At 47.2% G+C, this 13,698-nt stretch overlaps 1 protein-coding gene across 2 annotated transcripts in view; it reads right to left on the minus strand.

Annotated features, from left to right (window-relative positions):
- Positions 1–13,698, minus strand: part of met (MET proto-oncogene, receptor tyrosine kinase) — a 47,403-nt gene that overhangs the window by 29,117 nt on the left and 4,588 nt on the right. For both annotated transcript variants that reach the window (XM_083666077.1, XM_083666076.1), the window contains exon 3: positions 2,566–2,757. In XM_083666077.1, coding sequence (XP_083522203.1) covers positions 2,566–2,757 — 192 coding nt within the window. The remainder of the gene's footprint in view (positions 1–2,565; positions 2,758–13,698) is intronic.

Genomic DNA, 13,698 nt, shown 5'->3' on the forward strand with positions numbered 1-13,698 from the left:
TGGTTACATCATAGGGCTGATATAGGGTGATAAAAATAGGGTGATAAAACGATCTTCATAATTATCACAATAAAATTCGTCCGGCTGAGTGGCGGCAACCGCCAGGGATGCAAATCACGTCATCTGCTTTCCGTGCTGTTAAACCTTAAGTTACCCAACTAAGTCAACGGCAAACATAATTTCTATACTTAGGTTGTCAACAGAAAGAGAAAGTGAGAGGGAAAGACGTGGTATGATCAAATATTTTGCCCCAGGTGAGACTGGAACCCTGGTCTGTAAGGGTGGAAGGCATCGTCATGACCACTAAGCAATGGAGACCTGAGTGTTGGCCGCTGAAAACGCGGAGCTAGCTAGCTAGAGACATGAAACCCGCTAGACAGCATGATAGCTAGCTGATCTGTCTATCTTGTTATTACATAATTGCCCCTTATAGGATAAATCAAGTGTTTTGAATCCTCAATACTGATTGGATTTCACCTGGGTTACATGTGACTGTGAATTGTGTGTGTGTGTGTGTGTGTGTGTGTGCATGTGTGTGTGTATGTGTGCAACCTTAGACTAACATTGGAGAAACGCTACAATGCTACAATACCACATACAATATCAACATGTTGAGGTGACTTGACTGAACAGTCAATGAACTGCAAGTCGGTCTCCATTTCCTCAAGGCCTCACGCCTTCTTCCTGCTCAACTCTTCCTATTCATTCCCTCAAGCGAAGGCACAGGAAACTTTACCCTGTAACAGTAGGAATAATGTGAGCATTACACTGGGGACAGGAGGACAACAGGCCGCTCTCTGGAGGTAATAGTGTTGTGAATTACGGCTTATTGTATTAGCTCGGGGAAGTTCAGTCTTTTAACACAGCTACTGTGTTATTCCCACAGTGCTACTGAACCAGTGGGAAAGACTTCCTGAGCCAGAATGGACACTTATGGGACAGTGCTTTCTTTCTTTCTTTTTCTTTCTCTTGTTCCCTCCCTTTCTCTCTCTCCCTTGGTGCTAAACACATCTTTCTTTGGGTAACAAAAGGTAGATCGATAGGCATAGCAGTTGAAAGGGTTCTTTAATAAGATCTCCCTCCGTCCCTACCTTTCTCTCTTTCTGTATTTCTTTCCATTCCGTTTTGCCCTCACTCTTTTCCCCTTTTTGTCTCCTCTTTCTTTCTCTCTCTCTCTCTCTCTCTCTCTCTCAGGCTCCCAACGTCTCACTTTCTTCCCTCTCTCCCTCCCTCATACCCCCTTTCTCTTTCCGTCCCTTGCTTCTCCTCTCTCTTTCCCTCTCTCTCTCTCTCTCTCTCTCTCTCTCTTTCCAGTGGGGCCCACTGCACCCCTCTCTCAGGACAACTGGGCTCTCTCTCTCCCCTTCCCAGACCCCCGTCCCCGAGACAATGAGGTTAGAAATTGAACTGACCAAAAAAAAAGACAAAAAAACATGGCAACAGCTGCGGGCGCTCTGCGAGGAGAATGTCGTGTGAGAGAACGTGTCATCGAAGCCCGGCGTTCACCATTAACGTGCCGTTCGGCTCATAACTCCGCTTCCTTGCAGCTGTTGCTCCTTCTCCGTGTCTTCCACGGGTTTTAACACTCGGACCGTATTCATAAAACACGAGCAGGGAGCGTTTCAAGTGTGAAGTAAACCTCATTAAAAGTAAAATGCAATGGAAAAAAAAACACTCAAAGGCTCTTATGAGTGTCCCACCTGACTTGAACCCATCCCAAACCAAGTCAATCCTGGCTGTTAGGAACAAACAGCTGCAGCAGCAGCGCAGGTTACACGGTTCAAAGACAAGCACACACACGAGGGGAAAGCAGAGATACGTCGTTGGTCTGCACATTGATAGGCAAAACCAGCCGTGTTTGCTCAGATGGTACGGCGGAAGGCAAGGTTTGTGGAAGCATGGTGAGCGAGGTCAGGGGTCAGTTGTTGAAGCAGGAAAAGCCCCCCCCGCTGCCTGGTGTTTCCCAACCTGCCCCTGCTGACACCTGCGGCGGCCTCGTTGTGTCCTCAGGACTGTGGTTTCACTGGTCACGTACCAACATCCTGCCCATTTTCATGCACAATGAGAAAGGGAAACCGTGGTCGGGCAAAAGCACCGGCACAAAATATGTTTATCAGGTTTGGGGGGCATCTGTGCACACTTAGAAGATTTCCCCCTATTCAAATGAAGGCACAGTGGCTGGCTGTAGTTAGTAAGTACCTGCAGTAAGCTAGAAAATCAACTGTTGGCCAAACACTGCAATTTCTACTATCTTGAGTGACATTCTACTTGCCCACGATCCAAAGCATGCCATGGCTTCAGCAAAAACATTGTTTTGAATACAGACAGTATTTCACTGAATATCTGATCTACTAAACAATTAACAATACTTAGTATTTCCCAAAAATATACAACTACATAACATGGTGTTCTTTTGCAATGAAACGACAAAAATCTCACTGGCCTGGTGCGCTAGTTGGCCAAATGACTCACTAGTCAGCTGTAGCCATCCCTGGTTGTGCTAATGCTGGGCTAGAACAGGCATCTGGTTGGTTGACCCCCAATGACCCCTCTGGCCCCTCCTACCTGGATGAGGCGTCCGTCAGCCGTGCCCAGGCTAGCCACTGTCTGCTCCTGGGCGGTCGCCACGGCGATGGAGGTGAGCAGCACGTTGCTGAACTGACCGATGAAGTAGTCCAGACGGGTGCTGGTGCTGGTCACCTCCAGGCGGTAGCCATTGTCATGCTTCCCGCAGCTGAACGAATCGTCTGGCGAGCTCTGGGAGGAAAACGTGATACATGGGCAATGTCAGTTCAAAAGAAAATACTGGATACTGCAGTTCACGTTCCCAAATGCATTTTTTTTTTTTTTACAAGACAACGTTTCAACCCTTCATCAGGTCATGAAATACTCTAACAGCCCTTCTACTTTACACTCAAAATGCCTCAACTGAGAGAATAACCATCCTAGGGGCACAATACTAGCAACGACAGTGCTGGCCAGTGACCCCCGAACCCCCTTCCGGCTTATCAGATGCGGGTAATGGGCCTGGGCCAGGGGGACAGGGGGTAGGAGGGGGAGAAGAGGAGGATGGGAGAGCTGGACTCACTAAGCCCCGTCATCTACTCTTTCATCAGGCCCTACTCTCAATGAAGAGGATCGGTTGTGGCCTAGCGGCGGCTCATCCTGGCCGGGACACTGTGTGAGGACCGGAGATCACGGCTCGCATGTCAGGAATTCATGGGAAACACATGAGGACCGAGGGAATGCTTGCTGGTGCGGCTGCAACGGCATTCCACGCTCTCACTGGTGTCAGTGTTTCAGTGAATGTATGCATTCATGTTCTCTCTTTCTTTCTCTCTCTTCTACTTCTCCTCTCTTTCTCCCACCCTCTCTCTCTCCTCCGAAACTTTCTGCCTCTCTCCTCCTTGGGCCAAACTCTCTTTATCCCTTCCTCTGCCTCCCTCTCTCTCTCCCCCTCTGCCTCCCTCTCTCCTGTTCCCTCCCTTCCTCCTCTCTGGTTTTGGGGCCGTGCCGTGCTGCTGAGGTTGTTGTGTCTGGGGCCTCTGGAGCGTACACTGAAACAGTAGACACTGGCTAGAGCTGAGGCAGCACCGGCCTCAGCGTTAGTTATAGGGTCGGGTCCTCTTAATCAGTAACCCTGTCCCTCTGTTCTCAACCCTCTCCCTCCTGCGCTGGGACCGCCTGGTTAGTCACGGGCCCTGTGTGCCAGCCTCGGGTTTCATTAATTATTGATGACCCCGGTGGGTTCTCGTGGCGAGGTCCTTGACCCCAGCTTGACCAGACCCGTCCGAAGGGTTTGGTGATTTATTTTTTTAAGCTTTAATGGTTGTTGTTTTTTTTCGAGAGGGAGAGGCTAAATGAAAGTCTAATGATGACCTCTTTACATGGAGGTCAATTAGGATTTTACAGAAAATATTTGTAGAGTGGACAAGTGAAAACGTGCACAGAGTTTCTAGAGAGGCTGACCAAGTGAACCAGGTGGTGTGGGTGAGTTTTAGATTCTGTGACCCACCTAAAGCTTTTAAAACGTAACTGTCTTATGAGCAGCCAGATAGAGACAGTCAGTATGAAACTCGATTGCATCATTTTGAGGGGGGTAAATCTTTGAGTGAGCTCTGAAGCCGTGGAGAACAATGGAAGAGTAATAAATCAAGCAAGCAGCTTTTCGGCTTCAATTACAGAGTGTAGCCTAGAGTACACCAGCAAGCTCAAAAAGTAAATTGAGTCCTAGCTAACCTGGTACTGTATACAAACAAAAGCAAAGCTTCAAAGCTAATATCTGGTAGCTAGCTATCAAACCAGATTAGACTGGCTAGCTCCCAAGGCTACCAACTGTTGATAGAGAGATAACTATAGTGGCGAGCCTGAGGTAAACCGACAAGCCTCAAGGCTGGTGAAAATTTATGAATCTATAAACCTCAGAACTGGAAACAAAAGGAGGAACCCAAGGCCAAAACTCACAGCTCTAATGTTTAGCAAATCCAGCTGAGCTGTCAGAAGGCTGGACCTGATGTAGGCTAGAAACCCATCCTTCAGAATAAAAAGAGGAAGAAGATAATACTAATGTGAGCTGGAAAGAGATATCAGGGCTGATGTCTTGATTTTTGAATTGGAGAGAGGTCTGTACGCTTACGGTGAAAGTACTGTAGGGATAACAGGGGGAAAGGTAAAAAGAAGAAAAGAAGGGATGTGTAGGAGAAAAGGGAGGGAAGGTGGGAGGACTCCAAATTCCTGCCACGTTGGACATGACGGATGGGCTGTTTTTGATGTGTCCACAATGTGTGTGTGTTTCTGTATGTGTGTATTGTAGTGTGTGTATGTGTGTGTCCTTGTGTGGTTGTACTTTTACCCAGAAACTCTGACCAACTTTGATCCGTCATAACTCCCGCTGTCCGCACCTTGGGCTAGAAGGCTTATGCAAAGCACATATGGGAAACATGGGAACCAATCCAAAAAGTTTGGGCCACCTCTTCCAAACTCCCACAGATAGAGAAGTCATCACCCAAGGATATCCGCCACGAGATTACAACACGCAGTTCGTTAAACAGTCCAGGGTCACAATGTTTTTATAGTAAACAAACAGTGTTCAGTGGAGTGTTTGTAAAAGCAGAACTGACCGACAGGAGGGCGAAGAAGAAAGGGCCCGGAGCATTCCTCGGCCTCGGCTAAGGTATTGCGAGGGATCAAGGGAATGAAATTGGACAGTGGAAGGGTGTTTTGACAAGCTTCGTTTGAAGCACCCGTTGCTATTATCCTAGGCTTTTTCTTTGGCACGGAGTGAGCTGGAGTTAGAGACCGCCACGTTGTCATGGCGGCTAGGAGAGCTCTCTCCTCAGGGCATGAGGTTACCTATAATCTATGTTGGTCTCATACTGTGTACCGCAATCTATCCCTCAATCTCTACAGGACAGAGAGTCCGAGATACTGTTTTCCTCGGTGAGGATACTCACTAGTGCACCCTAAATGTTCCTGGTGTTTGACATCGTTCCCTGGATTTTATGAAGGTGTTTTTCGGCAGTAAAACAGGAGCCGGGGGATACGTGAGACACTGTACACCTTTTGCCCCACACTTAACCAGCAGCTATTGTCTGCAACATAACAGCCTGGCGATAGGGTTACGGTGCAGTGGCTCAGTGTTGTGCTGTTCCGCGCCCTTTGGCGTCCCCTGGCAGAGTCAAGAGGTGTGTGTAAGGGGATCCGCGCGGCCTAATGTCCTTTTCTTACTCTCACTCTGACCCCCAGGCCCCTGTTAGGGCAGACACACTAATGCCTGAACTATAAACGTAGGGATGTGTTACCAGGAACACTCACACTCTCAGTCATGCACAAAAATACACTGGGGATGTGTTACTGTGGGAGGGTGAGTGGGGAGATCCACACACACACACACACACACACATGCACGCATACATGCATGCATGCACTCACGCACGCACGCACTCACGCACTCACTCACTCACTCACAGACACACACTCACAGACACACACACACACACACACACACACACACACACACACACACACACACACACACACACACACACACACACACACACACACACACACACTGCTGATCTCTGGAGTGGGGGAGCAGACCTCCTCACACGGTCAGCTGCCCTCTCACTAGAATAACACACCTCTAACCCCTAACAGCCTGCACCACTCACTATGTGTGTGTGTGTGTGTGTGTGTGTGTATGTGTGTGTGTGTGTGTGTGTGTGTCTGTGTGTGTGTGTTTGAGCAAGCAGCGTGGTTGGGTTGTCACAGGGTGTGTGCATATGCGTGGTCTACAGTAAGGCAGATAACTATGGAATGGGTGTGCTTATGCTTATGCAGTGACACCCTACACACATGATGTTATGCAAGTCTAAACATAATAGTTATCTCAAAAGTCCCCACCTCAGGCGGGGGGGGGCCTGGGGGTGGGATAGTAGGTTGTATGCTCATGTGTGTACATGTGTTATTGGGGGGGTGGTTAGGCACTCCACCTGGACCGAGGGGGTGCACGTTACTTTGCAACCTGACTCTAGTCACTGTAATGGTGCTCTGGTGTGTGTGTGTGTGTGTGTGGGGGGGGGGGGTTAGGCTCTGGCACTCCCAGTGCAGCTGGTCTGGCCCCATGCATGCCCCCAGAATGCCAGGCAGGGTTAGGGGTTAGTGTCTCATGGGGCGCCCGGGTGGCATGGGCACGGAGAGAGAATGGCCTCGCACATAAACACTTTCGCGCAGGAACCCAGGCAGAACAATATTCACCTCTGTTTCACAACCACTAATTTTGAGTGTCTCGGATCGCTGAGGGAGAAAAACACAGGGTCCTGAAGCACCTGTTCACAAGAGGCCCCACTCTTAGCCCCCCCCCCCCTTTCTCCCTCTCCTTTTCCTTCTCCCTCTCTTCTCCTTCTCACTCCCTCTTCTCCCTTTCCACACACTACCTCTCTCTCTCCCCCCCTTCTTTCCTCTCACCCCACTCTCTTTCCTCTCACCCCTCCCCCCTCCCCCTCTCTCTTCCTTTCTCTCTCTCACCCAGGCGCTCCTGGACTCTGTGGTTCAGTTGAACAGTGAAATGATCCTGTCATCACGGGGGCTTTGCGGCTCTCCAGGGCTCTCCCGCTGAGTAACAATGCAGCTTCCAGCCCCCCGGGTCCACACAGCCACACTAAATTACATTAACTATATGAAACCTGGCTGAGTGAATGATGATGATCCACCAGCACCCACCCACCCACCCACCCACCCTCTCTCTCTCTCTCAATCTCTCTCACACATAATAGAGAATACATCATCATCTTTGAGAATGCGGCTAAGACATGAATTCTCCCTTTAGCAGTCACTGACTTTGTGCATACTAATATCAATGTGTATTTTTGGAGTTGGGGGATTTATGCTTTTCAACATGTGGAAAACCAAGCCCAGATGTACAGTACAGTGCAGAGATTCTGGGCCAAAAATATCATTAGCCTTCTTGGTAAGAGATTTGCTCGGTTCTCCCTCTCCTAAATGGCGACTGCAGATTTCCAACTGTAGTGCAGTATTGGATTCAAGGTTCCTTTGACAGTACCTGTCTACTGTAATTACCAGTTGTCCTCAGTCTGGATTAACATATATGTAGATCAACACAAACTCGATACGTATGTACAGGGACTTGATATATGCAGTCAAAGACCAGTTAACGAACGCTCAACAACTACAAACCTGTTTCATCGCTGGCGAAACAGGGGGAGCGTGTGCTTTCAAGGTAGGATATCGGGCAATGGCCATCGACCAAATGCGTGATCACATTGGCTGCTTTTCAGGGAGCTGAGTGACGAACGGCATCGCGAGTTATCAGCATGACTGCTTTTCGTTTTTTTTTTGATCTACGTTCATGTTGAACAAAAACGTTCCACATGAGCAAGAATCCTTCTCCACAGTGTGTGACAGTCCAGCCATCAAACATATTTACTGTGGCAGCCGATAGCCCAACATGCTCATTCAATTAGACGAACAGACGCAAATGGAGGATAATTTAGTGTCGGGACGGTCAAGGCAGAGTTAGCGCCCATCATTTACCCACCCTGTGTTATTAGCTTTAGCATCAGTGCACCACAGACTCCTATTGATTACCACAGACAGAAGGGGCTTCCAGAGGGCGCCTATCCCATCGCGGTCCACTGCAAAAGGCCGGCTGAACGTAATTGACTCTTTTAAGTGGAAAGCATGGTTCCGTTTGGAATTGGGAATGTGCACGATTGCAAAAGGACCGTAAAGCCTTTAAAAGATCTAAACTGACATGTTTCAAAGCTGTCTTGCCAAAGACCCGTTTGAATTCCTGGTTCGCAGTAGTCTAGAATAATCAATTCCACCCGCATGTGCAAAACACTTGGCAGAATCTTCTTAGTGATGACTTCACGTGAGAGAAAAAAGGCTGAAAGCAGCTCCTTCAGGTCATCACGCTGCCATTCGGAGCATGGTGTGTTTATGGCCCTAAGTGTCTTTCTCTCTGTTTCTCATTTCTTGGGGGTCTGAGGGCCGACTGAGAGCAGAAAACACACTGAACAACTAAGACCTTGCTTACATGAGACTAGGAGGCCAGACACAGGAGACTGGCGTTGTAGCCCAACAGCAGGCACTCAAGAGAAGCCAGATAACCTGGGGTTGTAAACAGGGTCAGGGCCCATGTTTCAGCGCTGAGGCTGAGGGGTAGCTTATCAGTAGAGGGTCAACACCGGGTCTGTACACAGTTATTCTCCTCCCTGCTCCACCCTGGGTGTGAGATGAGCTCACTGGCAGCTCACACTGGCAGCAGGGAAGCGTGTTCATACTCATACCAGCGCACAGATCAGAGCCAGGCACTGGGAAATAAAACAAATAAGACCCAGAGTGCCAGAGGGAGTGCATGAGACTGTCTTGCAGAACATCTATTGTAGAACATGGCGACGCAAAACGAAAACAAATCTCTTATTGATTATTTTTATTTTGTAGGCGAGCACACAGTCGCAAAACTCACCCGCAAACATAAATAGACGTGGATAGAAACAAATGTTCAAACAGGGGGAAGGTCAAGGCCTTATGGAAATACTGCCAAACCACACAAAACACTTTGGATACAGACTTAAAAAAATCCACATCCAAACTTATCCTATTTCAACGTGTTTCATGACAACTTGCAGGTGGTTTCCTTTTGTGTTTTTATGATGCGCTATTTCGGCGCCAGCTAAAGGCTTTCGGGGCGACGTCTGTAAAAAAATACACAACAAAAGGCAAACCAACAATAAGCACGGCCTCAGTCCACAGAGAGCTGGGCGGCAGCATAACAATGCATCATTGTGCTGCTTTTTCACACGCGTGAACTCCTGGAAGTTGGCGTCTCTCTTCACAGTCCCCCCCACCCCCATCGTATATCAGAGACCTTCAGGGACTGTGTGTGTCAGAACAACACATGATCTAAATACATCTGTTTGTTTTTTTTCCCCAACTGAGAGCCAAGGCACAGGTCCAGGATTGTTTGTGCAGAATTATTCATTTTGTGTTCATCGATGCAGGGCTTTTGTTCACATTTCATGTCGAGGTTGTGTGATATGTATTAGCTATCTGTTCATATTTTCAATGAAACAGTAATATGTTTGTAAACATGACAATAAATTTACCGTTCTTCTCTGACACGATCCCGACAGCGCAAAGTCTACCTTGGCGCAGTCCATTAGCTGGCCAAATAAGGCTTTTTGACTGTAAAATACACCATTCAGTTCCAAGACAAACAGCTCAGCTCTCTCAGGTGCGAGCTTGCCCTCGTCATGCAGTATGATTCAAGAACAGATCACCGACAGGGGGGTTAGTAACAGCATCAAAGCTTCCTGGCAGAATCTCAATGGAGTCCTGGAGATTTGCCAGATAGCCTCCCTGTTTGTTGGGCATTGTATGGGAGCGCGACAGGGTGATAAAACCCATACAAGTGAGGGGACTGAGACAAGAGCAGGGGGCCTTTTCTATCGCCTCCATTACTTGAGTACACATTCAAGCACAATCCCATGGTCTCCATTGTGTGGGGATTACTAGTTGAATGGAATGGGGGTTTAGCTTCAGCTGAGTCCAAACCATGCCCTGGAATGACTTTTCCTCCTCCATTTTGTCAAGTAATCTATACTATACAAAAGATCAGATGTATTTTGGAAGCTTATTATTCGTGCAATCTCCCAGACAAGAGTTTGGTTGAAATCTGGGCACTTTTGCCAACTTTTGACAGATTAACAGTCTGGAAGCATGTGTCTACATCCGCCCATGTACAGTAATATATTTATACTGTCACTTTTATCCAAAGCAACTTACATTGCAGTGAGTGCATACATTTGTCTGTATATATGCTCCCAGCAGGAATCAAACCCCCAACCTAAGCATTATTAGCACCATGCTCTACCAACTCAGCCATAGAGGACCACCATATCTGCAGGGTGGACTGGCTACAGGCCGTAGCACCTTGGCCTGCTTCTGTCCATGTGGCCAACAGGCTGGACTGGCTACATAGACATCTGTGACTACTTGAGTCAATGAGTCCCTACTAGAGCAGTCTGGCTGAGGGTCATGAGCCAGCATTGGCCTGCTTCTGTGCCCACAGGGTTGACCGGCTGGCCTGACGGGGGCTACTTTCCGCTCCAGTGATCTTTGTGATTATGACCCTTTCATGAAGCCAGCTAAGACCGCAAGGACAAAGCTTTGGGAGGATAGGGGTAAGGAAATGAGATGGCCGTGAGTTAGGGGTTGAGGTGAGGGTGCTGGTTGATCAGTAGGCAGCCGGGGGAGTGAGATATTGAGTTGGTTCCTTCATGCAGAATAGGGAGGCTGAAAGCTGGAGAGTGGCTGTGTCTTATTGTTGTCAAGCTCATTACGGAATGAGGAATGGTATCAAACACACGTGATACCATTCCTCATTCCATTCCATGCATTGCGATGAGCCTGTCCTCTGATTTCTACCTCCACCAGCCTCCCCTGGTGTCCACAGAGCGTACACCACGGGGAAGCAGGAAATCACCATGTGGAGAAATAAATTTGGAGTAGGAGGAATGGCAAGTGCCTGATTAGAAAATGGCTCTGGGGCCCTGACTCACAAGCTGAACTGAGCAGAGCTCCACAACATCTGACACTAAACAAGTGTATCATCTGTAGCCTTAGGGGCTATTGGCAGAGGCCAGCGTAGCCGTAAAGAAAGTGTTTGAAAAATCCCTTCAGAAATGTGGATGCAAACGGGGAAGATAGAGAATGTATCTAATTTGTAACGGCATGTCGAAAGGGGAAGTTGACATGCCACTGCCTTGACGGTGAGGGGAGGTGCGCGCCAGGGCTCAGTAGAGGAGCCAGTCACATTGCGAGGTTTCCCCACCCAGGAGACAGCTTGCCAGCGGAGACGTTTTTAGTACTTACTGCTCTTTCTCTATTTGGGTTAGGAAGATAAGATGTGCACACACAACCATATAGAACGATAGGCACTGTTTTCTTCCAAACAAGAGACGGAGACCTCTCACTAAGCAATGATTAACTAAATGTAGAAAAATAAACACTGGCATTTACTACAGAAAACACCATGATTACTAGGAAATACCTGTGTATGTGCACAGAACAAAAACAACATTGCTGGACAACTTCGGACATTGAGATTTCTAAACACTTGCTTTCGTTCAATAGGAATCAAAGTCCAGTTGAATACACCATGAACACAAGTACATCATTGGGTAATCTTGGCTCTGTTAGTGAATGTTTATCCAATCAAATACAGTAGGTTAACCTAGGTTTGTAAGGTTTTCTAACAACACAAGGACTAAAAACATCACGCGGTATGAAAAAGTGAGCAGTGCCATCTTGAAATGGCTTTTGCTAAAACAGTTGTTCTCTCTTCTAATCTCTGTCCTATTTTATTGTGCCTCACAGGTGAAAGATGAGAGAGGGAGTCAGAAGCTGGATGCCAGATGCCCGGTCTCTCCTGGCTGGTGGTGGCTGCGGCCCAGCCTCTCCTCACGCATGGAGCCTGTCTGGGCACGGCTGCCCAGTAATACTCACTGAGGGGGTGGAGGGAGGGAGGGAGGGAGGGAGGGAGGGAGGCTAAGGGAGAGCATGCAGCTGCAGGGTCTCACCCAGCACACACAGTCAGATAGGGGCTGGGCGCATGAGTGTGAGTTGAAACAGATGCGGGCTAAAGACACCCAAAAACAATATCACAACAACAAATCAAGCCTCAACCTCACACAGTTAGATAACACACACACACACACACACACACACACACACACACACACACACACACACACACACACACACGGCTATCACACACGGCTTTTGAGAATTAAAAGGCGAGGACAGGATACGGCAGGAACTTTCCAGTATTTTTATTCTTTTGTTCATTTCTGAGCTGCTGGAGACTCTCCCACCTGGTGAGCTGTGACCTGAGAAAACTAGTGGGCTCTGCCACAGCTTAGTGTCGGGCACCAGCAGGCTGAGACATGTGGGGTGGAGTGTGTGACATCTAAAATGTACTGCTACAGCAGTAGCACTCACTCAACTGTTGACTGGCTACTTCTTTAAGTACAATACATCCAATGTGTTAGATGGCGGGGATGTACAGAAATATATCCTAATTGCAATTCATAATCAGATATTTTTAAGGATTATTTTGTTTTTTTACAAAGTAACATAAAATCAATGTTGGCTTGTTTAGTTTATTTTTTTTTTCAAGTCACTATTTAAAACATATTCAGTTAAAACAGTACCCCTAATTAAAATGACTGTCGATCAAAAGCCTCTTTCATTGGAATTGTATTATACACTACAATCAGTCAGGCTTCAGATTTAATTTAAAAGCAATCAGCGTTTGGTGGTTTTTCACAAATCAATGGTAATTGAATGATAATTTTGACCTTTAATGTGGCTGTTTGTGTTGCCCCTCCCTACACTAGACTTATGAGAATGGGTGCAAGGCTTGTTGGTGACATTCCAAATCTCTGCTATCTCCCACACGCCATTACCCTACAGTACGACTTTGCATCTGTTTTTCTTTACGCTAATATTGTCAAGCAACAGCACACTGTCTGATCAATAGTTTTAAGAGCTTCTTTGAAGTTTGTATAGAAGTGTATTAAGGGAGCAACTTATTTGTCTTTAATTAGTATGCAAAGTGATAGTGAGTATGAAAAATGGACAATACTCTTGAGACACTCAGGCACTAGAAAGGCAACAGAGAACCGTCTGAACAGAGAACAGGCTTGCTCTATCTCACGAACAGATGACAGAGAGAACCACTTATCATTACATAATTTATCATATCTTACTAGATACTAGAGTTAAGAGCCTCAGTTGAGTTGACAACCAGCACTTACACCATCAAACAGGCTCTTGCATAGGCTTTCCACCCTCCTTCAAATTCCTATTTGAGGTTTACCTCAGAACTAAACAGTTTGGTTGACCAAATGATACATAACAATGTTATGTGTGCTTAAGCATGTCTCTTTCAAGCGTTTACAACTTTTATGACATTATGGCTTGCTTATCTCCGTCTCTTACTATGCGATACGCGAAAGCCCACTTGCCATATGCCACTGAACATGACTCATAAATCAGTTAGACGACTCCTAGGATTAGATCCTTGTACACATACAAAAAACATGTTTGATCAGTTGATCAGCTATTGTGCAGTCTAGGCTCATTAGCGCCAGGCTAAAACTTCCCTATAGG

The sequence above is a fragment of the Argentina silus genome (genome assembly GCF_951799395.1).
Source record: "Argentina silus genome assembly, chromosome: 3".
In the NCBI taxonomy this organism is placed as follows: Eukaryota; Metazoa; Chordata; class Actinopteri; order Argentiniformes; family Argentinidae; genus Argentina; species Argentina silus.